Source organism: Pyrgilauda ruficollis, unplaced genomic scaffold (genome assembly GCF_017590135.1).
Source record: "Pyrgilauda ruficollis isolate IOZ18807 unplaced genomic scaffold, ASM1759013v1 scaffold56, whole genome shotgun sequence".
NCBI classification, from domain to species: Eukaryota; Metazoa; Chordata; class Aves; order Passeriformes; family Passeridae; genus Pyrgilauda; species Pyrgilauda ruficollis.
The window spans coordinates 4,252,424-4,279,868 of NW_024527266.1; the positions used below are offsets into that span (position 1 = coordinate 4,252,424).

At 40.3% G+C, this 27,445-nt stretch overlaps 1 protein-coding gene and 1 long non-coding RNA gene across 3 annotated transcripts in view; both read right to left on the reverse strand.

Moving 5' to 3' along the window:
- The window catches only part of MRTFA (myocardin related transcription factor A), a 68,755-nt gene that overhangs the window by 37,241 nt on the left and 4,069 nt on the right, over window positions 1–27,445 (reverse strand). The window contains exon 1 of one of the 2 annotated variants that reach the window (XM_041481746.1): window positions 11,066–11,528. The exons of the other annotated variant lie outside the window; for it this stretch is intronic. Within the exon in view, the coding sequence (XP_041337680.1) occupies window positions 11,066–11,192 (127 nt within the window). The 5' untranslated portion in view covers window positions 11,193–11,528. Of the gene's footprint in view, window positions 1–11,065; window positions 11,529–27,445 lie in introns of those variants that run through there. 2 annotated transcript variants of the gene reach the window in all.
- Window positions 21,277–25,928, reverse strand: LOC121361238. Its single transcript, XR_005956315.1, has 2 exons — window positions 25,644–25,928; window positions 21,277–21,466 (listed from the first exon to the last, which is right to left on the reverse strand). It is a non-coding gene; the product is annotated as an uncharacterized LOC121361238 (long non-coding RNA).

The window sequence follows — 27,445 nt, forward strand, 5'->3', positions numbered from 1 at the left end:
TAAAATGCAGGCAGCTTCCTCTGCTCTTCCTTAGCAACCATGCTAGGGAGAAAATGGAGTTTGAAAGGGTAAAGAATAGAGAGAAAATTTGGTTTGGTCTCTTCAACTGTTACAACAACCTTTCACACTAGAGGCAAAAGCCACTTATTTATATTCATGCTGTGGTCTTCCCTCTGTGAGAAGCAGGACTGGGACCACTCTCCCCATGCCCGAAGAGAAGGTTAGTGAAGCACATCCTGAACAGGAAACAAAACTGGGATCGGGAGCAGCTCCAAACTGCAGGTTCTGAGAGTGATGAAAGTGGATTTTTTTTCAGAGAAATGCAGAAATTAGCACATGCTGCTGCAACATGCTGAGATGGAAAGGTGTCTTGGACCAGTTTGGGGAACACTGCTTCACAGAGAGTTCTTGTATAGAGGACTTGAACCTTTTTTCATTACCACCTCTTATTTCTTATCCTCTTAGGGAGCTTATGAAAGCATTAAACATTTGTACAGGTGAGAACAGGAGTATGATTCTGCCTGAGGCAGACCTAAACCCTCTATCAAGTGATTCTTAAAAAACAGAACAGTTTCTTCACCTCCAAAGCAACAACTTCCAAAATACTTCACAGTGGATGTGCTAGCAATAATCCAAGGATGCAATGGAGGGCATATCACACCAGTGTTGTTTTTGACTGTCCAGCACTTCTAAAAGCCTGCACGCTCTCAAATGCCCAGCAGCTTTAAAAAGCAGCTGAAAAGTACAGAAAAAAAAAGAGTGACTGGTCAATTAAGAACACAAAAAGACAAGGAAAAGAGAAAATGAACTGACTGTCACTCTCAGAACAAGAAGGACTCGTTTCTTGATAAAATCACATTCTTCTAAGCTTCTACAGCTCAAAATATTCTTGGGTCATATCAAATCATTGACACGGCATGCAGCAGGCATGTGTACCATGCCTGTTGATGGTCTATAGGAGCAAATTCCAGAAGACTGGTTTTGGCAAAAAAAAAAAAAAAAAAAAAAAAAAAAAAACAGGTTAGGGCAATATTTCTTTATTGTTGGGAGGATGTCACTGGAAGAGGAATGTGAAATAGGAAAGATTTAAACAGATGTTTTCAAAGGATGGTGGAATACTGCATTATCTTTTAATGAGTCAATGTTATGAGGCATTAAGTAGTTCTCTTAGTGGGGACAAATAGAGATTCTTTGATACAGCTAATTTAGCAGAATCAAAAATCCCAGCCTACAGAGGAAAGTGCTCCCCAAAGAATATGAAATCAGAAGCACACAGTCAAAAGTAAAAGGATCTATTTCCATTCTCATATTACCACAAGGTAGCTGGCTCACAGGGCACAGAACAACAAGCTACCTCAGCAGGCCAGTTGTGAGGTTTAATATCAAATTTGATAAAGGTAGACATCACATTAATGTTAATTAAAAACTGTATTTAGAAGATCAAATCAGCATTTACAGCAATTTTAGTTTTGTTAGGACACAGCACTATAAAACAAACAAAATCAGTAGCACCATCCAGCTACCAAGACATAATATGATCTAAATCTGGACAGGACAGAACAGTTACTCCAAGGCTCAAGTCAGCACTGGCTTTGGTGGTAAAATGTGGAGATCCTGGAGGAAGAACCAGTTCATAGCCTTAGAAGTTTACTTGGTTACTTCTGAGATTTGGTCTCAATATTGCACACAACTGAACGTGTTTATTTCACAGGAGTTACTCATGTATATGACTCCAAATAAATGCAAACTTGATATTACCATGGAAGTTATGCTGAATTTTGCAGGGTTCTTTTCATGTTTAATTAAAATTAAGACTAGCAGTTGCTGTGCATTTTTCAGTATTTACCTTTACCTTCTTCCTTCATGACTTAACTCCTGACACTTCCATTAAACATTTAAGATTTAGGGGTTAAAGCCATTTTATTCACTGCTACATTTAATGCAATGCCAGTTTTGTCTTCTTTGATACTCAAATTTTAAAACCCAGATACATGTTTGTTACTATTAGTACGTAAGAGTTTCTACTGAACACACAGAAGCCCATTCTTAACCATAAAATCTTGGTACACCTATAATCCCTCTCAGCACTTGCTGAAACTCTTAAAATACAACTTTAAGAAATTCACCTGAAATACATGCAACAAGGTATATTTAGTAAGATATGCAACATGTAAAAATGCACAACAAGCTTGTCAACAGGAAAAGTTGGTTTCCTTTCTGTGCAGGGTACTGATTCTTATAAAATCATTTTGTCTCAGTAGTACTGGCTAGGTGAAAACTAAGCATGTGAGTAACTAGGCACATATCCATTTCCATGGAATCTGGCCACCATGCATGATCCAACAAGATGACCTGTAACAAAATACCTAGGTGGAAAGGTCTACCTAAAATTGACCCTGGTATCATAATACAGTAAATATTAACTGTAATCAGTACTTGTTGATGCCATCTATATATCCATTGTTACTATTTATAGCTGGAAGAGAATTCTTGAGGAGGGAAAAACACAGAGAATTTCCCACTTCCCTGTGTAAACTTGAGTCACAGCCTATACTGATTTGTATTTTTCCATGGAACAATGAACAAGGAGGAACTAACATTGCCCTTAACCAGCCTGCAAAGAAGACTCTAGAAAGAAATTCTCCCAGATAATTTAATATGACATGGCAGATGGGGACAAATGAAGAAAAAAGAAGGAATGGGTTGCTATATCCTGACAATTAGATCCACGGCTGTCTACTAAGGTGACAGTACAAAAGGCAAGCTACACAAGGGAAACACAAGTTCAGACCCTTCACATTTTTTTCTTGGAGAGATAGGGGTATCTCTGCCTAAAAGAAGAAAGAGCTCCAACCATTCCATTTTCCATGAAGATGCTACACGGGAGTTGTTTTTTTTTTCAAAAACTATACAGAATTTAAAAATCAGGTGTTTTGAGGTACGTCAGAATCTGAACAATTTTTCATTGTATTTAAAACTCTGAGTTCAAGGGATGTGTTTTTGTGGGTTTCTTACAAGCAGAAAGAAAATCAAGCACTGAGACAGTGCCCAGACACATCCATAAAACACATGATTGATTCAATATGTTTATAACACTAAAATTGATGAGCAAATCTTTCCATGCCCCTTGCAGCAAAGGAGATATGGTCAAATACTTTTCCTTCATAATTCACCTCCCATACTTCAATTTCTACTACAGCATAGTGCTCCAGTGTACAAACAGCCTCATAGATCAAGGTCACAAACTTCCTCAAACATTTCTGAGACTGGGTTTGGCCCAGTGACTCAGCCTTCCTTCTGCCACAGGGCACCCTCTGCAGATAGAGGGTGAAAGTTCCCTTCGCAGGAATCATCTAATGGTCAAGACACCACAGAATTTCTGTGGCAAAATTTCAGCTGGGACACCTTGACATATGAGCTGTGTTTTGGGTTTTTCCACTAAAACATGGAACAATTCTGTATTTCCAAGACCATTTTGGATTTTTAACCACCTAAAGGTCTTTGGTTTACTGAAACCAAATGCAAATGAGAGCAAATGTGTTTTACCACAAGTAGTAGAAAAAATTACTTAGAAGTTTGCAAATTTAAATACAAAACCTGCAGTTCTTTAAAAGTAATATTTAACTAGTTATACCGGGAATTCAGAAAGCCAGGCCTTATAATTATAAAGCAGCTAGCTTGAGCATCTCCCAGCTTCAGCTGCTTCACTGTGCTTCGTGGGACATGAAACAAAAGTGGTTTTGTCCAAGGTGCATATTACATGCAAAAGGAAGACTCAGAGCATTCCCTATCTAGTCAGCATTCCTTTCACCAGCTTCTATCCAAGCCCCAGCATTCTCTCTTAGCAAGAATTTCAGATGGATACTACAAGGAATTACCATATTTCTTTAACTCATGGCTGTTAAAAACATCTTTGCTGTTTTCTCAAAGACTGCAAAGAACACTGGCCACAGTCACGGCATCTGAGGTTCAAATAAAAGATCCTGGCCTCTGTACTGTTGGAGTACAGCTTATTTATTGCTTAAGTATAAATTCTATTAGAATTCTGTTGCTACTTGTAAAAAACGTTGCAAGCCATGCCCATCATATCATTCTACAGCAGAAATCAGTTCCTCCACAGGAGCCCAGTGTGGAAGCTGATCCCCAGAATTTGCATTACACATAAAAAACACATCAAAGTCCCTCAGAATCTTTTCACTGATGATACATCATCTAGCCACAGTTTTTAACCTCCTTTCTCAATGGATATTTACTTTCTTTCAAAAAAACTTTGGACTACACATCTCCAGGACTGGCTGTTGTGGTTTTTGCCAAGAGGGAAGATCCACAGCATTGAGCAGTTTGAGCTATGAGGCTTAATGTGCTATCATAGCTATAAATATTTAAATAATGTAATTCTGTGTAACAGATCAATCAGCAAACCAAAAAAACCCCGAATGGCCTGCATGACCACTGACTTCAGACTGGTGGACAAATTCTGCAGATGTTTAAAATGTTCCTGCTGGCTCAGTCCTCTGCTGAAGGGCACAGAGGGGACTGCCAGCAGCAGCAGATTACACACACTTCAAGATTCTCTCCAACTGGTAATGGAGGTGGGCTTTCACCCACATCCTGAACAAAGGCAGGGGAAGGGCAGCCACGTTTCCCTTGTGTCCCTCCCTCCAGCACTGGGGCAGGGAGGTGGCTGCAGGGGACAGCGTTTGCAGCTGTAGTCAAGATTCACTGTCACATGTCAGTCCTGAAGATACAATCCTCGCTCTACACTGCCTGCAGCCAATGTGACAGATATTATTAGCAGCAGTAATAGAGTCTCTCAGAGAGACACAAAGGTACAGTTAGTTTAGCATCTACTTCTAAAATGCTGTCTTCTACTTCTGAAAAGGGAGAATTTCCCATCAGTGTGAAAAAGGGCTGCAAGCAGCCTTAGAAGGACCTTCACACCTAAGTGTAACACAGAAAGAGGCAGGAATGCTAAGGACGGTGAAAGCAACTAAAAAGAACATCCACCAAAGTAAGAAAGAGAACACACAGCAATTTGCAGGGACAGGTTACATGTTGCTTTCAATACTGATCAAATTATGCAATGGGAGCTTCTGGCTTCCAGCAGTGCTGTGAGATTTGCAGAGGTGAGTAACCAAAGATCATACCTGCTGCCACGTTCCACTCCTACAAAAACACAGCTGTGTCCTCCATGCACTTTCTGCTGCAGAGACACAGAGCAGCAGGACGCTACAGAAACTCCACGCAGAGAAAGTCAAAACTGGATCTCTTCCTTCCATCACCCAGAGAGCATCACTCAGCTCTGCCCCCAGCAACCCAGCTGGGCAGCACAATGTTTGTGCCTGACAAGTGTTTCAGTGAGGAAGGTTACCAAAAAGATGTTAATGTGTCAGCTGGTACAGCAGTTGTTATGGGAAATACCCTCAGAATGGTGACAGGCCTTTGAGCTGTCTTTGGGGACAGAGACCAAAGAACAAGGTCTTTTAAGTATGATTGCCACAGATGATTCCTGTCCCTGTGATGGAGAAAAGTCCATCATAGGCACTTCCACTGAAAACTCCCAAAAACCTATATTTTTACAAAAGTTTTTTTTTTTTTCCTACAGCTCTTTATTTCTGAAAGCCAGTTTTAAAATAAGATTGTCAAGAAAGCTTGGATTTCACCAATTTTCACAGTCAATTTTGCAAAGAATTTATTTCCCTCTTCCTTATCACCAACTTCTTTCCCATTTCTTGTTAGCTACATCAGGCCAATATAACTTTAGATGGCAAAGCTGCAGGCTGGAAAGTTCAAACCTTTGTTCACTTGAAAGAATGTTGATTATATTATCTGCACTATAAACTCTGGCAGAAGATCACCTGCACAGTTCTTCTACCCATCTCATCTCTCCTGAATACACCAACAAGCAAAAAAAAATTTGTAGTTCTTCTTAGCAACCACCATATTGCAACGTATTTCAGCTACTGCAGGTCTGCTCTTAGTTTGGAGAGATACCAGGTGAGTAATTACATAGTGCCAGGGAAAAACATTGCATCTACTTTACTAGCCCAAGTAAAAGAAAGACACGATGAATTCTGCTCCCTGTTAATGCCCTTGGGCAGATGATGCATCCTGAGGAGCCTCCTGCAAGAAAAAGCAGCACAATTTGCCTCACAGGCTCACTACACATTTTAATTGGATAAATCTAAGCCACAGCAGGAGTCGTATCCCATTTTCTACCCATAGGTTGCAGAGGTTCTTGCCAAAAAATGTGCTGCTTCTACCTTTTGGATTGAAATTTATTGATGCAGCAGGTGACAAAATCAGTAATTCAATGCTCAGAAAAGACAGGAGATATGGGAGTTGGGCATGAAATGAAAGATCTGAGCGGGCACTTATTTTTGGTATAGATATTGACTAAGCTGTTGATCAATGACTTGCAGGTGTGACTGCATGATGAAAAATCAGAGGTGACTCCTGACAGATCTTGTGCATGACAGAACTACTGAGAAAAGATTTACACAGGCAGCCTGAGATGGATCCGAAAGCAGAAGGAAAACCCACTCCTGTCACTGACCCTCATGTTTGGGCAAGGACTCCAAACGTTTTTTCTGGATCAGAGAAAACAGTTTGAGTTTCAATATCATAGTTCCATTTTCAAAAAAAGCAGCTGCTTTTCAACAGCTCCTGGGAAGTCTAAGCATCAGTCATTTGCTGTTTAGAAGTATAGAAAGAGATGTTTTCTTGAAAAATAAACAACAGATAATTATTTTAAAAAAATCAAAAATCTGAAAGCCACTCAAGTGTTTTCAAGCTCTATTAATATGTGTCCCAGTTGCTGGGATTATCAGTACCTCAGCACCACTGCCACTGAATATGAAGCTCAGTTCCACTGAGAAGAAAATTCAGTTGACAGGGCAGGAAAGTACTTACTGGAAATTTTACTTGGTATCATTACCAGTTCAAAGCATTGCCTGCATAAATGCTACTGACAGCTGTACTCATCGCACCACACCCAGTTTCTACTCTTTTCTGTTTTCTGCATGTGTTAAGTCCGTCCATCTCCTTACTCTTGCAGTGCCAAGTCTGCAACTCTTTCCTTTTAGTATTACTTTGCACTACAGAAAGCACTGTAATAGCCATTTTTGACAAATTAAGTAGATCACAGTGTGGTAAACAAGTTAGCCTCTGTCCCTCTCCTCCTCCTCCTCTTCCCATTCCCAGCATGAAAATAGCTAGGGCTGAAGCAACAGCTGGGGATCATTACACTGACAGGAATAGTTTAGTAAACTGCAAGAGGGGAAAACATGTCATATCCAAAAAAATCAAAAACACATTAGAGCATCAGGACTGAAAAAACATGTGAATTCAGCTCCAGGGATAATGCTATGACTCTTCTTCCACGGATAACAACTGACTTACACAAACCCTGGTCATTCAGTGTTAACTCTTTTCCCCAAGCTTCCCACTCATGTCACAGAGTTAACAAATACCCTGAAACACCTCTAGTCCTCCCAGTCAAATGAGGCACACTATTAAACAAAAATAAATTTAAATTGACAGTCAAATTCAAGCCACTTCACATAAATATATCATTATCTCACCTTCACTGCACCTCTTACTTTGAAGCAGTCACAGGCTGTGGTTGCAGCAAGAGGATACAGGGAGTCTGGTGTGCCTCTGGATCTGCCATAAGAATGCCAGAGCACATCAGCTCCCCGTACATTCAACACATTTTCTGTGTTTTAATGTGTCAGAGCACTATTTGCATAAATAATTCCAAACAGTGGGATGCACTAGGTCATAATTCAGAAAGGCATCTGTGTGTTTTGTGACTGGTTTCTGACACTGCTTCTCCATGAATTTGCATTGCTCACACATCTCCCCACAGCAACTTCAGGTCCACTCTGAAGCAGGAAGACACAGATCACCCTTTACAGAAAAATGTCACCCTGCATTCCTGTGAGATGCCTTGGGCACAGGGGCTGCCCTCTTGCTGGGGATCTTCTTGGGACTGGGAGCTTCCAAGTCTACCCATGCAGGTCTCCTGACCCCTCCTGGATGAGGTGGGGCCAGGGCCAGCTGGACCTTCAGTGCTGCAGGTGTAATGACAATAAGGTCTAGATGACTCCTGAACAAAGTGAAATGCTAACAAGCACTCGCACGACTCCTGATCTCTTCAAAGTACTGAACAGATATTAATAGTTTAATCAAAGGCTAAGCTAACTCAAATTACCTCCCATTTGCTGTGGACCAGGAATGTGCACACAGTTCGTGCAGATCAGATGGCATGCAGGAACTTGTTCCTGTGTCTGGGCCCTGAGATACAAATCTTGGAAAAAGACAGGTGAGTTTCACTGTCAGGCCCCGAGTCACACCGAATGTTTCTGAAGGGAGGACTTGCCAAAAAACAAAAAAAAGTTTCATGTAGCACAGATGTAGTACAGAAGTGGAAAAGTTGGAATTTAGTTTTGGAAGTACTTAATTCTAAGCTAAACTCATGTGAATGCTAACTGGGTTTTGAGTAGCGTTCTGCAATTCCCTCTTCATATCTCTCATGAGGGGCTACCATACTGTTGTGTTAACTGATCCAGGAACTGCAAACTGGGCTCCAGTATTTGAAGATTAAATCATTCCGAGGCATTCTTGAATAGAAAACATGTTTATGGATTCCTGAATTCTAGGAATTTTGCAAATAACTGCCCCAACACATACTTTGAAAAATACAAGCTTAAGTTCTTTGACTTCTGCATATCAGATCCATTTCTGTGTAGAAAGGATCACCAGTTCCCAAACTTCAATGTCAAGTCCTAATTCAAAAAAAAGAAATAAATCAGATTTAGGAGACATCTGTTTTCCAGAAATCAGGAAGCAAGATGTAGTCTATTCCAGATAGCTGCTTCTCATGAGACCCATTAAGAGAATAGATGAGCATTGTCAGCGTTAGTATAGACAGCCCTTATTTGTCCAGTTTTATTAAGAGTGAGGAAGAGAAATGCATGCTTTTTATGTCTTGGGGACAATGAAACTAAGCTGTCTCATTTTTAGGGGGACCAAAAACTAAGACACAACTGTCATCAGTCTCAGTTCAATGCTAATTCTGGACTTCCATAAGGGTTTACACATGGATGCATCTGCTCCTCTGCTGCCCGTAAGAACTGGCTCTGCAAAATACAGTGCATGCTACAGAATAAATACAACAGGCATCCCAAGACCACAGGAGACTTGAATGAAGCAGCAGCAAACCTAAAGTGTTATTATTTTCTTCATCTGACAGGAAAGAAGCTGGCAGCATCACTTTCTCTTTCCCAACTTTAATTTGGTAGCTGGTGGAAAGCAGCTTTCCTCATCACATGTGACTTTAGAGCATCATGGATTAGCCATGGGGTAGGCTGATGGTATTGCTGGACTTTGCAGAGTCAACATAGCTTTTCCAATAACCAGAATTATTTCAATGGCCTTAATTCACTTCAACTTGAGACAGCAGCAAACCTTTTTATATTGATTAAAATAAGACAGAATTGCTTGTTCCTTGTACACGTTATCCCACTGTACAGTTTGTGATATTTAGTGATTGGATGAAAGATGTATCCTGGTACATCCAAATGCAAAGTATTCACCTTCTGTGAAAGCCAATCCTTGCAAACAGAGGACAGATGCAAGTTCTGGCTTTTTTAAATTTTGGGTTGTTTTTTTCCTCTGAAGATTGATGTGCTGCAGATCTATGTCTCCAAAGCAGATAAAGAAATCTGGGAACACTGCCTATACTAATGGATTTATAACTCCTGAACTTGAATTTGAGGACTTGGGACTTCAGTTTTCTTTTCCTTCTCCACAGTATTTCAACAAAGAATATTCCAATGAAAACATGCCACAAAAATGGTAATATTTTTAAAAATTAACAACAAGCTAGCTCTTGATAGATGTTAAATAAGTTTGGTAGGGGGAGTGACAATTGGAGGCAGAAACCTAACAGTTTTGTCTGGCAGCTCCAGCAGGCCTAAACTATGTACCAGAGAAAAATCCTCTAAATGCAACTGCTAAAATCCTCTTCCACACACTGGCCATCTTTATGCAACAAACATGGCCTTATTCTATCTGGATTATTGTCCTCAACACCCACCCCTTCTTTATCTTGCTTTGCTGTGCAAAATGTCAGAAGGTTATTTTCCCCTCCTTTCAGACGACATTACTCACTCTTAAAATCAGTCATCACCTTATTCTAAGGCCACTGTACTCCAGATCATTGTTTCCTTCTGCAAGTTCCCACTAAAATTTCACATGTAGCTAGACAGATCCAGTATTTCTGATAAAACATAAACCTTGCTGCTTGCTATTGGCTTTTTGTGATGTTGTGCCATTTTTCTCTGTAATCTTTTCCCAGTTCCTGTTTGTTGATATTTATAATGCTGTGCACTATGAATGGATCACTGCCTGGTTTTGTCTTCTCAATCTTTTTCAATCCCTCCAGATCCTTTTCTTTCCCTTTAGATATCACTCCCTGGAATGTGACCTCTCTCTGTCTACATAATCTTTCAGAACTGGTAAATTCTCATAAAAAATCACACATATTTGCAGAATACCATCAACTAAAGCAAAATCACATTTAGATATATACACAACACTCCTTGCACACTCTCAAAACAGGAACATAAAGACACTTAAAACATGGTACTCTTGTCCTCTTCAAGGCATAGCTGTCACTCAGAACAAGCCTTTTCACCTTTAATGAAACAGCCTTAAAACGTTGCTCACAAGAGGCCTACAGATGTAGGGGAGAAGAAGAAATTTAAAGTTTGAAACCAAAATTTCCAAATGCAATTGTCTCAAGATCTCAGCACTGCAAGTCACTTCATACAGAGCTTCAGGCTTATCAAGTGACATGCTTGAACACCCTCAGGGACAAGAGGTCACAGGAGTCAGTGGGAAACCCAAAATCTGGACTACTGCCCAGACAGCAAAAAACCAGGCAGATTCAATATGCAAGAGGGGAAAAAAACACAACAACACCAAAAAAAAAATCAGAATAAAACCCCCACAAATGAATTACATAGTGCCTACAACAAAGAGAGCAGAGCCTGCTAACCTTCTCGTAAGCTGTGGTATGAATCCTGATACGTGCTTGAGCAGCTCTTGCCTTGCTTTGACACAGTCTCTGCGAGCGGCACAATCCCCACATAGGCAGGCTGGAGTGTCTTGGCTTTATCCAACATGTTAGAGGAAATCCCTGGACCTGAAGGCGGATTCTGAAACACGGGAGATGTCCAGGCAAGTGAAGGGGTGCTTAATCCTTAATCCAAGAGACCCAACTGCAATTCCCCTCTACCAGGTTTCGGTCACTGCACCAAGCGGTAGAGCAGAAAAAAAATCAGTTTACTGCTCGATTCCAAGGCTGTGCTTGCATCAGAACAGAGAGGTTCTGTAGGCACAGACAAAGCCTGACAGCCAACATCTAAAGATTAAAACCAGCAAGGCTCTTGGCAAAATTTTCCTTCCTATGATCTCAAAGCTCAAACAGAAACTTCACTGTTTCAGCAAGCAGCTATAAGCATTCGGGCACCCAGTATGCAGAGCACTGCTTATCAACAGATGCGTGGACTTCTTTGTGGGGCCACTTGCAGTTACAGCCAACCTCATTCACCCAAAATAGTGAACAGTTGGTTTCTCTACTCACACTGCAGACACCTGCCAGACAGGCAATATCATGTGATAGAGCAGAACCCTCTCTCCCCCTGCATCTCCCGACTGTAAGCACACTGTGCACACAGCTAGGAGAATACCCCTGTCGGACTGCAGAAGCCACGTGCTTTTTCTCTCTTCTTGCTTAAACTCTTAGAAACAAGAGTATTAGCTGTGGGGAAAGCTAAACTGATAATCTGAGAAACAAAGTCTTCATATGCATTTGCCCTGAGACCACATGCAGGTAAGAGCAGGCTACTGCTGTTCAAGCACTATTCTCTCCCCATCTTCCATTAAATCCATTCTCCCAACCTAGTAGTAACACCTGCCTGAAGGTAATCTGCAGCCCCAAATCAATAACCCTCTACTGCAAGCACCAGAACTTCAGAATCTGTGTTTGTATGGGGGCAGCCACCTCATCTTGAGCTTACTTCATGTGTATCATGAACAGATGCCACAAGGCTGACAAATTTGGGTTATACACATTGCCCAGCATGGTACTGGCATTGGAAGTGGCCAGGGAAAGACACATTCCAGCTGAGCAACAACCAGGAGGTACTCTCACCAGTACAGCTGGTAGCTATGGTGGTTTTTAATTTTGCTAAGCGTGAATCATAAGAAGCGCAATGAAGTCTGGGGTAAAAAAATTTTTAAAAAAAATTTTAAAAATCCAATGATTACATATACTTAAAAAAAGTATTCGTGTTATCTTTCCAGAAAAAAAAAAAAATAATAGTAATCAGTGTCATCCTACACACCTAAACTAAGATAACCACATGGACATTACAAAAATAAAAATATTAATACACTAAACACTGCAGGAACAGTTTCCAATTCATATTCCATTCCCATCCCAATCAAGACAAAATTTTCTCATTTCCAAACAGTTTGAGAGGCATTCAAGCCATTTTATAAAGCAAGGCTGGAATCACATCAGGGAAAAAATGTCTCTAATAATGAAACTAATATCTAAAAAAAGTAGTGTTCAACCAAATGCTAGATGGCATCAGTGACATTTCTGAGTACTTTCAACAGTACTCTTCTTACTTTGAAATGTCCAACCTTCACCCAGGAAAGAATCCAAACTCCAGGCTTCCCCTGAGTAAAAATACACCTTTGGTGATAATATAAAGCTCTGTAATTGCACTACTCCTGAATTACCACCATATACTCAATAGAAATTTTCATCTTAATTTTAGGATTTGTAAAAGTCAGGTGAAGGTTCAGTGTCACAGTGAACTTTAGCCAGTAAGGTCAAATTACTGCATAAATAGAAGAGCCTGTTTTTGCGTGAGCATTAGCAGTCACTGCACTGCGGAGAGCTGTCTTGGGAAAGAGACCCAGCACACCACAAGAGTTCCAAAGACAGGATGAAGGAGAAGATAAAGCAACATATTGTCCAGACCTCCCCTTTCAGCAGCAACACTGAGTCAGGCCTGAAACTCTGAGCAGGGAGGTCCCATAATTGTAATAACTAAAAAACAGTTATCCAGTGCCAGACTCAGTACTACTTTTCCTGGCAAGAATATACCATCTGGATGGTAAAAATGACAAGATGCAGCTACAGAGGTAAAGGCCAAGAGCAACCTGTCTTGTACAAAACACTGAAACCATTCCCACTTGTTTATAAACATAAAAAAAGTTTTTTAAAGTTTGATTTGTTTAGTGGATCCTGATGTACTGGTAAGAGATGTGAAAGTCTGATCAGCAATCACATGGACAGAAATATCAATGCACTGTAAGAACAAGTGACTCTGACAGTTACTCTGGAAATTAGCAGGGTAGATTGGAAAACCCATTTCACAGCAGAGCTAGAATTCCAACAACAGTTTCAGTTGCTTAACCACTCCAGAAAAGTAGGATCAACCCCACTAATGCACACCCAACATTCAGTGTCTTGCACAACTTTTACCCTGGAATTGGCAGAAGTGCTGTTGGCAAAACAATCACCTTTACCAAGGGCACCTAAGTATTTGCCACAGATTTCTCACCTGAAAAACATGAGGCCCAGTTTTCATAATCTATCCATGAGACATGAATTGAGCTGTACATCCTTTGACTTTCAAGTGTGAAAAAAGACACAGAATATGTGGATGTATTCTTACTCAAGATGCTGCATCAGGAGCACACAGGCTTGCATGGATACTGCTGCTCCTTCTGAGGCCTGGAGGGCATGGAATGCAGCACTTGCATTTCAGGTACCACTCAAAGTAATGAGTAGGTAGTGGTACCTCAAATACACACAAATTTAATGAATTAATTTCTTGTACCTTTCTATCTTCAAAAGCCAGGGGAAGGGAGAGAGGGGCCACACCAATCTTAACACAGAGCAGACCTTAGATGAGCTCAGCTGTAACACAAAACTGCATCATTAGTTTATTTCCCCCAAAAAATACTGCATTTTTAAATTCAAATTATTAAACAGATAGAAAATGTATTCCTAATCTCCATCACCACCTTCAAATGTGCATTTTTCTCCTCCTTTCACCTCCAGTCCTCTCTGCAGTTCAATGCAGGTTCTCCTCTTTCCCCCAACAATAACGTTCTCACAGGACTCAACGCCTGCAATGATGCACGCACATAATTTAGTGATGAAATATAAACAATGCACTGCTAAAAACTTACACAGGCAACACGAGAGAGATCTCAGCCAAGGTCTAAGCCAGATAAATCCTAAGAGAGAAGTATGAGCCCACCACATTTGAAGATCTGATTGAGATTTCTAGCAAGTAGACAAAAGCTGGGAAAATAATAGAATGCTGCACTACATCACTGTGAAGCTTTGATGTCTTACAACTCAATTCATTTTATATTTCAAAATAAATACAGACTGCACACTGACACTTGTGTTGCTTATTTCTCAGCTAGGGATCACATCTATGTAATGTGAGTTCGCTGTGGATATTCCCAGGATCCACCAACAATGCCTCCCACCAACAATGACCTTTAGGAAGAGGAAGAAAAGCGAGGCTGGGAGCACCGCACACTTTTGTTTCTCCAGTTCTCAGGAAGACCCTGAAATTTACCTACTCTTATATTTTCAACCAGCTGGTGACAGCTAGCGCTGCCATTCAGCATTGAGAAAACTCCTAGACATGACAGGTAGCCAAAGCTAAACCACCATGCAGATGTAAAAATAGGTCACAGCACCAGGAATCATGCCCGGGAACCTGGACTTTTGTTGTAGCTTTTGAGCAGCTCTTCAGTCCTCCAACCCACTCTGGGATATACCACCACCCCTGCTTTTGGCAAGCTGGCTGTCATTGAGCTGTAATTACTGCGAATTGAAAGCATAAAAATAGCTGCTGCACAGGGTGGAAAACCTATCAGATGATGTCAAGGCGAGTTTTGAGCCCTCCCTTCCCCCCACCTCCCCCCCTCCACTTCCTTTCCTATGTCACTTTCTCATTACCTCACTGTCTCTAATTCTGAAAGTGCTTCTCTCTGCATCTTTCAGCTGTCAAAGTGAACTTTACACAGCAGCCAGAGCCAAATCAACCCCCAGCCCATATATAAACTCTGCCACCCACTCCATTCCTTGGGATTCAGCCAAGATGTCAGTTTGCCTTTCCCTGAAAACACAAAGCACATGAAATCCTCGATCCCTATCTGCAAAACACTGGACCAAGAAGAATCAGTTGAGCCCAAGGAATGCAACTCTGATCTGCATTTGATTAACTCCATAGATAAGCAGTTTCCAACCAGCAATGCAAGTCAACATGGTAAGTGAGGTGTGGAAAGGCAGCAGCAGCAATCCCATCCCCCTCTGCTAACAATGAGTAACTCAGCCTTGCCTCTCTCCCAGGCTCTGCAGACCTGAGGAGCAAAGTGTGCCACAACAAAGCCAAAACTTTTGATTTTCCCACCTCTCCCCTCCCTAGATCAGGAGCTCAGATGTCAGTACTGCAAAGAGACTCCAGAAATATTGCTACAAGGGCTGAAAAGAGGGAAAAGAGAGAGGAAGGGAAGCAAAGATGTTGGTTCACTTATGGACCTGCCTCTCCTCCTCCCTCCCTCCAGGACCCACTGCACTGAGCAGGCTGGGTGTGATAAAGAGAAGGAAATGGTCCAGAGGTCTGTAATACTCTAGATCATGTGCAAACAAAAGCACTATGCAGCACATGCTCCTGATACTACTACATGAGGGTAACATCTGCTCAGAAGGTGTCACCTATATGGCCAAAGAAAATGGTGCAATGTTTAAAGACAAGTTGGTTAATTTAGATGGATTTTCTTCAGAAAACCACTGACAGCAGTTCTGTCAATTCCGTGCTCTAAAAAGCTATATATACACTCCTTGACTACAAAAAGGTGCTGCCCAAGGAGAGATTTTGAGCCCAGAGAAGAAGAAATGCTGGATTTCTCTGACCAAAGCAGTGGAAGGACTCTGTCCATGACAGAAAACTTCACAGTAGAGGGTAGAACAAAAGCAGAGGGATTAAGAGAAAGAAATTTTACAACCAGTTCCCAAACAACTACAGCCCACTGTGCATATAAGCCAAACAAAAACAAGCAAGTAAATGAAAAACACATATCCAAGCACATCTTATTTGTTATTTTTACCATTTTGGTTGATAACTTCTGGTTAGATGCAAACACTGTTGCATACCTCTTTATAGTTCAAAGTTACTAGCCCTTCTTCAAGTTACCACCCCGTTGTGAGCCCCCAGAACTGGTTGTATGAATGCTCTCACTCTGTTCCAGTGCAAAGTTAGAAAGATTAGCTCAAATTACCTTGGCTAAGCCAACGAGCTTCACAGTGAGAGCTCACACATCAAGAACCACATCTCAAATGTGGGGTGACTATCTCCAGTGCAGGGCCTTAACTGAGAGCTGCTCCAGCTGGAATCACAACAGAATTCCATATATTCCTTTAGTTCAGCTATTACCCATCTTGCTCTAAAATAATTACTCAGACCAAAGGAAGTAACAGTTCCTTGCTCTTACTTAAGAGCAATAGTTTACTTGTTATAAAAGAGTCAGAGGTTTCAAGCCAGAGACAGTCACTCAAGGTTCAAGTTAAAATTGTTCTTATCAGCCTTCCTGCCTACAGTTAAACTGCTAATTCACCCACATGCTCCCCAGATAATTTCAACTTCTCCAGGGGTAGGCAGATGTGCTCACACAGGTGCAGATGTGCATTTCCCCACCACTGCCCACAAGCAGGAACACTCAGAGGCTGCAGAAATCACACACACAGAATGACACAGAATACTGAGTTGGAAGGAACCCACAAGAGCATCAAGTCCAACTCTTAAGTGAACAGCACTGACATGTGAGTATACACTGTGACCAGGGGAGAACACTGAGCACAAGACTTTTCAAAACATTTCAAAACATTTCCTCTCACAGATATTCCAGACTTTAATTTAAACCACTATGAACAAGTGAAAACGGCGAAGTCCAAAACATTTGGTTTTGCTCTCGAGAGCAGAAAAACAGAGGAAGTTCTGGCTGCCAGACCAAGGGGGTTAGTGAGCGGGATAGAGTGGAAAAGGAAGCAATTTGAATTTGTCTTAAAACAGTAAATTGGTTTTAGGAGGGAGTAACTGGGAAATGACAGGAGGAAGATACCCTTCCCCTCATATTAAGGCATGTCTAAGAGTTTGAAAAGTTATGTCACTAATTCTGTGGTTGTTGAGCAAAAGCTATCCTGCACTTCTCTCTCCCACATCCTTTAAACAAAGCAAGAAAAGGTTTCTTCTCTGTGAAACCCTCATACTTACTGCACTTACTGCAAAAGAAGGTTACCTGCAAACACTTGGAAAACGCAGTCTATTTTTAAAGTACCTAAACAAGAGAGGAAACAGCCAGGCTGTACTCTGTGTTCACACACTGCTTGTGGAAGGATTAGCAAACCCTTCATTTACTTCTCAGCTTATACTAGCAGAATTGCTACTAGGTAAACCTTCATTACAGGACTGACTTTTGGCCAGAACGCTACTTCCTTCTCCAAACACACTGCTTACATGGGCAGTAACAACACTGTTGAGGCTTAATGTGACCATTATTCTTGGTTAACCTGATACAGAATTGCAATCTCAGAATCTAGATTGTTATTAAAGGTTATCTTTTCCTTATGGTTGCAGAGGTTTTTTCACAACTTACTAATGGAGATATAATTCTAAAAAGACCATAAACCATCCCATTCATTTAATAAGTTAGTAGCCAACCCTAATAATTTTAGATGTGGGGTTTTTTGACTCTTAACGTTTTCTCTGAAAGTGGCTGAAGTCCTTTATCACAATCAGGTAATAGGAGAGGCTTGGTTAAGGTAAAGTAGGAGACCCAAGTTTTATGACACCTCTAAACCAATTCAGTGGTCAGCTGCCAGCAAAAGCAGTGGCCTCCTTTTCCCTCGTCATGGATGCTCATCTCACCTCACAGTAGAAAACTGCCATTGTCAGGATTATTTGAGATAGGAAATAAATTTCTCTTTATAATGTATAATGTATAGTTCTTGCACTGCCAAAAATCTATAAATCACTTCCAACATCAAATGCTCAAACTCCTCCTTCAGTGCTGAATTCAGCTATTCCCTGGATATATCACTGCCAATCTCAAGCTCTCATGGTGGCTTCAACAACTGAATTTGTTTCCATTATAAAAATGTATAGTGTGTTGGAGTTTTTGTAATCTATAGCTACAACACAAAATGAGCCTGAGACAATGTCAAGGCACACAACCATGACATGGTTAAACTCATGATATGAACACACTGATCCTGGAAAGAACTTCCAGGGTCTTGTATGGATTCATCCCCCCTCCACACATGCATACCTTTCAGACCTTAAGTGAAACATAAAGCACAAATCTCAAAAAGCAGAGAATTTTAGACTAGATTTGGGATAGTTTTTACCTCGATGCTGCTAAATTACTCAGCTTTTGATTAGTAAGAAAAATATTCTTGTCATGTTATGGTGGAAGAAGTCCTTTAATGCTTTCATGGGACTCACTTGCCTATCACTGTAGGAAGATGCAGTTCTGACAGTACTACCATTCCTTCTCCATAGACTACATTTTTAAGTGAATCCTATGCTGAATCAACCAAACCACAGCTTTACTTTCCTTTATCTAAAGGAAGAGGGGACAAAGATACAGGCCTCCTTTGCAAGGCACATGATTACTCTTAACACAAATTTTATCTCATGTTCAGGATTTCTGGTAATGTCAGCCATGAAAGCAAAGAAAAAAGGCAAGTATCTGTGAGGGTGTATCCTCTCCCCAGCAAAACCTGCCAAATATTCGGAGTTTAAATCACCAACCGGCCTAAAAGCATTGGAAGGCACATAGCCTAAGTGCTTATAAGTGTAAAGAAAAGTGTGCTTGGAACATGATGTTTTGATTCAGACATCAGCTTTTGTTCTGCTTGCCTCCTCCTAAATCTGTAAGTTCACCTGAAACAATATGCAGAGAAGTCTCTTCAGTCACAATTTTCCATTAGCTGCCTCACACCTCTTTAAGATCTTCCCTTCTTGCTTTGGTATAAGTTACCAGAACGTATCAGTCACAACCTCACATTTATGCATTCTAATAAATTCAAATCTATTTTAAAAAAAACCAAAACAATTTGGATGGATAAACTAGGTTAACACAAGCAGACAGATTTACATATAACACAGAGTCTGTGTGTCAGAACGGGAATTAGAAATCCACATATCCTCCCTTCCTTGGCTACTGGATCTACTTTATGAATCCAGACACAAGAGAGAGACCATTAAGGTGGGACTGCATAAAAGCAAACACGTGGAGGATCTAATTGAAGAGACAAACATGCAAAGGGAAAAGATACGTTTTTTAGATGGCTGCCAGTTGTTATGATCTGGCAGAACGTGGCTGCTCGCTGCCAGTACATCTAACAGCCGGCTCAACAGAAGTCACTTGTGAACAAACTCTTTAGAACAAAACCAATTTTAACATAACAGACATTGCCATATGCTTACTTTTAGCAACTATGCTATAGTAAGGCCAGAACTGACTATGAACTCACAATTCTCTCCTATCAGAAAATATTTTTCCCTGGGCACGACAGCAAATCTGTCTTTAGGTTTAAGCTACAGCGTGCAGAGACAGACCTGGTGCAAGAGAGGAGAGCAATGGGTACTGTCTGCCTGTCTGTCCTGACACAGTGAGGCTTTGACACTGCCTCCTCAAGACCCTCCCAGAGAAGCTGATGAAGTAAGTCTGAGCCTGATGAGGAGACTGAGGTGGACTGAAAACTGACTGGCTGGGCCAGGAGGGTGCAGCAGCACACGCTGGGGGCTCAGCGGCTGCAAAGCAGTTTGGCAGAAAAGGACACCAAGTTGAGCATGATACAGCCATGTGCCCTAGGACGAAGAAGGGTAAGGAAGGCATCCTTGGCTGCAGTAGCTCCCAGCAGATCATGGGAGGTGATCCTACTCTGCTCAGCCCTGGTGAGGCCACCCCTGGAGTGCTGGCTCAAGCTCTGAGGTCCCCAGTACAGGAGAGCCATGGCCATAATACAGAGCTTATCCATCTAAAAACCTGAAGGAAAGGTACAAAGGTACAAAGAGCACAGAGCCAGACTCCATCTATGGAGATATTCAAAAGCCATCTGAACACAGTCCTAGGCAACTGGCTCTAGGGGAACCTGCTTGAGCAGGGGGGCTGGGGAAGGCAACATTCCAGCTTCAACCATTCTGTGAGAGATGTGTAACCACCCTTTTTCCAGAGACTTGTTTGTCTGTTCATAAATAGGTAACCTCAGAGTAAAATCAAAGCAAATTCTAACATGGCAAACCTCATACTGGGGAAATGCTCATATTTTTAATATTCTCCTAAGAATCACTCACTTCTAATTTCATTCTTAATATTTTGAGTCTATCATGCACTGTATATTATTCTTTGCTGGCCCATCTTTTCTGTCTCTTGGACTTACTACCCAGCCACTGCCACCATTTATAGGCTCCATGACCTAGAATGCAGTAGTTTTCTCACCCTACATACAATTTCAGAGTTGAAACTGTTTATCTGCTTCCTCAGCTTCACTGTTCAGTACAGAGTTGAAGTGCTATTACCCAAGCCACATGAAATAATCTGGCATTATGCTCTTATCATTCCTTCTTTTTGAGAGCCCTAGGTTTAATAAAAAAGTTCAGTGAGTTAATTAAAGTCACTGATCTATCAGAAAAGTGAGGGGGTTTTAATGGCTTTGTTTTCAAAAGTGAATTAAGACTCCTCACAAGAAAGTCCAGTTGTCCAAGCTAGCTGGGGCTAAGCAGCAGGTGCACTGAGCTGCTACTGCTGCTACAAAAGAGGAGTGAAGGAAAGTACAACCCCTTCCCCTCCCTTCCACTGCTCACAACAAATCATTGGGACAAATAATTTAAACTGTTTTGTGTTATTTCACCCTTGAGACAAGCTTCTTAATTTTTGTTTCAATTTAGTTTCTTTATTTTAGTTTACCATAAAGATATTGGGTCCCAAGAGACAGAGCTGCCACATTTCTGTTTGGAATATCTTGAAGATAAACATACAGGCATGTGCTGCGTATAGACAGCCAGAGCATGTGAAATAAAATCAACACTCTGTGGGCACATCAGGATTACTCTTTGTACTACAAGCACACTAGACACTTAATTAGCACAAGTACAACAGTTTCATGATATGTCAGATTTATTATGATTATGCTGCAGAAATGTTTGGGATTTCTGAATGTCTTCTTCCCTCTCGGTTAGTGGAGTGAAGTTGCAGCAGGGCAGCCAGACATCTGGAAATTCTGCAGAAGTGTTAGAAGAACCCTCATGGTCCAGGATGGGGGAGGAGGCAGAAGGAAAAAGTGGGCAGTCTGGGAAAATAAGACATACACAAGAAGCAGTATCTGCTATTAAATCAACCCCCTGGAAATTAGGTTCCCACCACAATTTAGGCCCCTGGCTCTCCAAAACCAACTGCTGTTACAGGAATAAAACTACACACAGCCAGCCTCCTGATACAAGTTAGAAAGAAGTACTCAAGTACTTGACAATGCCAGAATTATGATCTTAGGACATTTTTCTCCACTAAGTCCTCCCACACTTTTCTGTTTTCTGCTCCCAGTTCTTCTCTCTTCTTTCCCTAAATCAGTTACTCACCATTTTTCACTAAAGAAATTATTTTCCCCCCTGCTAACTCTCCAAATTAGATGCTACTCAAAATTCTAAATCAAGCTCTGCAATCTCCTGTCCCAATTAAATCAAAGGAAAGAGCAGCTCACATAAATAACATTTGCAAGATCCAGTTTTAGCTTCTAGATTTTGCAGCAAAGTTTCCAGTCCTGCTTCAGGGCCAGAAGGTTAAACATTTCTCAATGACGCAGGCTCCCTTAGCAAGAGAGAGATGAGGAAGGGGTCCAAAAAAACCTCATTCTTCCCAGGCACTAAATCAACAACCACAGCAAACAGTGACTGCCTCTCTCCAAGGAAAGCTGGGAGGAGTGGAGCAGTCTCTTATTATATGCAGCCACTTTGTCTGTCACCATAATGCAAAAGCCCAGTACAAAGAGAAGAAGAAAAATAATCATAAGAACAACAAATTTTTTAAAATCCCAGAATGGAGATTGTATGTTGTGCACTATATAGAAATCATAATAAACTAAACAGCAAACAAATGTTAAATTCTGTAGAGCACTGCAAGTCTGTTTCAAATTGCTGTTCTTTTCTGGACCATTTAAAGTTGCCAATAACTTTCTAGCTTTAACTTAAAAGATGCTTTGACTGTTAGATGGGCTGAAATTTTCCTGCCTTAGAGACCACTTTTCATACATATTCCAGACTCTCATTAATCTCTCAATTTTCAAGGTAAGATTAGCAACAGTGGTTTTTCCAAAAGGAGTCTACTAATCTGGATCTTGTTCTTACTTATTCAGAGGTAACATGAAATCAGCAAAGGTATACTGAAACGTTTTCTTTTTATTTCAGTTTTTAGTGAAAGAACATTGAAGACTCTAAGCTCAGGGAATGTTTTGCAGTAAGTCAAGCTCAAGGTACTTTCTGAAGCAAATGTTTTTCAAGTTGCAATTTCTCATCAGTGGTACCTCAGTGTCACATAGTAACTTTAATAAATCAAAAACACTCAATATATTTTTAAAAGGCATATATTTGAGTTGACATCAGTGAACACAAAGTCCAAATCTCAAATACTGAAAAACACAGACAAGGAACAAGAGCTTCAACCAGAGTATCTCCAGCAAAATTAAAAAAAAAAAAAAAAAAAAAAAAAAGAAAGCAAAACACTCTTCAAGGTCACTTGTGATTACAGACTGATCAAGCCTGCTTGTGCTTCACTGGAAGCTGCAGCTTCTTTATTTGGAATATACTCTTTTTTGAGGAAAAACAAGCAGGGCAAAGAAAATGGAAGACAAAAAAGAACTACAAATACATTTCTCAACCTACTTTTCTCACGGGTTAATTAAATAGGTTCATATCCTGTTGGGGATCCAATGCTGTGCATAATGCCTGGGAAGCATCATTAACACTACATAGAAGATCTGATTTAAAATAAGCATCACTACAGAAAGATACAAAAAAAAAACATTAAGCAGGTCACATTAGCAGATACTATTTTAGCACTTGCCTACTTTAAGAATATTTTAAGTAGATGGAGCTTCTTCTAGGGAGAATATTTTGCCTGCACTAAGGTTTGCATCAGTTAAACTACGAGGAGTTATTTGCACTGAAACCCACCGACACATTTAATATTGAAAATAAGAAGACTTAACCAAAGAGAGAAATTCTAGGACAGCTGTCCAACATGAGTGTGAAATCTAACACTTTTTAAAGTAGTGCTCAATAACTTTTTGTAGAGGACTATATGACAGGATTACTTGCAGCAGCAGAGGAGGGGGCTCCGCAGCCCTGAAGAGTAATTCCAGTTCCATCGCTTCTTGACTCTTACCTACCTAAACTATTGCTACATTAGACAGCATTCTTAAACCACACTAAGGTTAATCACAAAAGGGAGCTGTGCCAATGTAATTAAACCAGTTTTCTATATTGATTTTGATAGCAAAATTCTCCTGACAAAGAAATTGAGGGGAAAGGGGGTCAATATTTCTTCTATTAAGGCAAAGATTCTGGTTTCGCCCCCATAAAGCAGGGCTCTTGTTTCCTTAGCCACAAATGAAAAACCAGACCAACTCACGACAAGCAGCTGAGGTCTCTGCATTTAAAAAGACAATTTGGAAGAAACGCCAGTCTCTCCTTGGAAGAGCCCTAAGGTCAGAACAGCAGAGGGTGCTGTAAGTCTGAACCGAGGTGCGGCAGCTCCGCAGCAAGGAGAATCCAGATGCAACATGAAGCTGTAGATTACTTCAGATTTTGGGGTGGGATTTTTGTCGGGGTTTTTTTTGTTTGGTTTTGGAAGCATTTTTGTGGTGCAGGAGTCATTTGAGACTGGTAAAAGCAGACAGCAAACAGGTTACTACAAAAATTTATTTACAGTAGCTTCCACATAACATCAAACAATAACATCAGAGACATTCCCAAAACCTCAAGACTTACCTATAATCCCTATCACTGATCTATACAGCTCTGGGCACACATTAGAACATTAGGGATTGATTTACATTGATGCTTAGACACAAAAAAATTGTTCTTTAATGTCTACAATCAAAATGTAGACTTGGATCCCATTATTTTAAAAAATCCTGATTATAAACACTAATGCAAATTTCTGCTATCACACAGGCATGGAAACTTGAGCACTTTGTTAAACATTAGTCATCTCTAAAATCTGGCAAACACTGGATAGCAAGGAATCACCAGGTAACTGGGAGACAGAACGGATGTGTGTCTGCAGTGCATCCCTTTGGGCAAAGAATGTGCTGTAATCATCATACCAGTTCAGAGACTCAGCACAGCACACGCTCAGATATTAATCCAGAGCCTAAATCAGTGGCAGGCCACGAAGATGACTATGATCTGCCTGAGCCACAAAAAGAAAAATTATCAATCTGAGCCTAGATACAAAATCAATAATAATTCCTGTACAAGTGTGCCTAAAGACCCCAAATAAGAACCTAATTAAAGTAATCCTCTTTCACTTCTTTCTTCCAATGCATTTGAACTATGTTCCTAAAGAAAAGTTGATTCATATTCATCATGTGAGTGGGTAACTCAAAGAGTATGATGACAACAACTAAACAAGACCCATTATACATAATACACTAATTTCACAGAAAGGAAGACTCTGTTTTGATTGCAGTTACAACATATAAAACCTGACATGACTTTACATGCATTTTAAACATTTGTTTTGTTTTTAATAACAAAAGTGAATGATACCAAAAATTGCAGTATGATGATGACAGTCTTACTGTGTACACTGGAAACTGGTTAAAATGCACACACACACACCCCTAAAGTTAATTTTCAGAAGCTGGATTTTAAAGTAAGCTGAAGCCATAAGAAGGGTTATGAGACAAAGCAGTCAGTGAATAATCATTTTGTGTCTACCACGTCTTTACTGTTTTAGAACAAGTGCAGCCTGTCTGTGTCCCCCTGCAAGTTAATCTTACTTCACAGAAGGGATAAGGGCAAAAAGCTGCCTGAATGGTTGTTTTCCTACTCTCTCTTTTTTAACCTGTAGGGTAACCCTTGCCATATAAAAAGAATAAACAGAGTATTCTCAAAGCAGATGGAGAAAAAAAAATTATTTTCAAAAGATGATTTAATGCTTCAACAAATACTTACTACAGGGTTAAAGAGAGTTCCAGGAGTTTCTTGTTAAGTTTAAGGTTGTCAGTAGAAATAGGTACTGCTCAACTAAATTATTTTAATGAGTACTCTTTATTGTATACTGTCATTCTTGACACAAAAAAAATAGAAAAAAGAAAAGCATCCTTTATATATTTCGTTTCAGTACAATCCTTTAACTCTGCTTTGGCTAACACAATCACACTGTGATTTGCTTACTCAATAGTTAATCACAGGGATAAAAGGTAGCAAAAGGTTATGTTCAGATCTTTCATGAATGGAATAACTCACTAATGTGCAGCTTACAGCTGTGCACTCCTCTCTCCACGTCTTATAACAGCCAACCCAGAACTTTGTGCAGTTTGTAGCTCCAGCACAAAAATTTCCATATTTAAAGCTGACTTCAGGAACATCCCATTTGCTGCTTCGGAAAGAATTCCCACTGCATGATGACGATGAGGCTCACATAGCTTTGTTCAGTCTTTGAATCACATGCAGGATTCTGGTTAAAAGCCAGTGAAGAGTCATTTTATCACTACTCAGAATATACACACCCAGGGAGCTGCACCAGTAACCGGGGAACTCTTTACACTTCCCAGGAACTTTCTACCTAGATACAAAAGGTTACATTTCCAAATGCCATCGATGCCAAACAGAAATCAAAAGTTCTATTTTTAAAGTAGTGATGATGCAAACTATAGAGCCAGGAATGTTCTCCCCTCAGCTCCACCCTCCACCCAAAACCTAAATCCCAACTGTGTTGATTCAAGAGCTCATTGCAATCTTGAAATTCCAAGTTGGAGGGAGGGAGGGAGGGAGGAAGAAAAGAGAAGAAAAATAAAAGTTCTACTATTCAAACAAAATGAAATGCAAAAAACTTCACAACTACAAAAACCTCTCATTAGAAAATGGAAACAACAGCAAGGAAAAAAAAATCCATGTAACTGATGCTTGAAAAAGACAAGATGAAGTTAGAAAGCATTTTACTGCATCAAGGAAAGGTCATTCCTCATGTACTAAAAGCCAATACTGAATTTCAAATCTATTTAAAACAGGAATGAGAACACCAACAACAAACTGCAGCTCTGACATTTGCCACTCCTGAAAGAGCTGAGGAGGGGGATATATCCCTTCTAAGAATACACAGATATGCTGTCTGTCCCCTTTCTTCCCTTTAAAAGCAGTTTAGCAGCTGACATCCCTAAAGCACTTAAATCCTGTAAAGAGGGAAGAAAAAGAGCCTGGAAGTTGTGTTTTGAAAGAAAGAATTAAGGGATCAGCACTGATTTTTTTCTAAATTGAATTTAATATATCCCTAATCTGCTAAAGTAGCTCAAAAATCCAACTTTTCCCCAGAAAATGAGGGAAGTTTTGCATTTGATTCAAAATAACACTAATTTTTAGCTGAAAGAATTATTCCTTTTTCAGAACCAGCTGGATACAAAGTAAATTAGACCACAGAAGTCAAGTTTTATCCACTACAGAGAACTAAATTATTTCTGTGCTCATTTACAGTGCTGACTTCAAAACAGCTCTTCTTTTGTTCTCTCAGCATGCATGGAAAAAAACCCTCTTGTTCATCTAAACCAAACTTCTGACAGTTTAGAACCACCTGCTTCTGGGTCTGCATACCTGTCTTCATATCTAATAGACTTTAAGATTTTTTTTCAGCAGGTCAACAAAACAAACATATCAAAACCCAAAGATGCTATTCAATAGACTACCCTACACTGAACAATCTTAATTTTTTTCAGTATACTCACAGAAAGAAGATTGAAATGGGACAATTGTTAACATTCAATATATACCAAGACACTGCAAACAACATTATTGTGCACTGAAACAAACCAAAGCTACCCAGAACAGTAAACAAAGGTTTTAAGTAGAGCAAAACCATAAGGAAATAGAATTCATTAACAGAAGTAGCCATTTGTCCAAGTGCTAACATCCATTAATTCTGGCAATGCACTGTTAGACTCCACATGACCCTAAGAGGCCATAACTCTTCTCCATCCATGCAAAACGTTGGCAAAAAACAACCTGAAATTTAGGGTTTCTCTCCAGCTGGTTGCACCTCTGTATGTGTACTACAT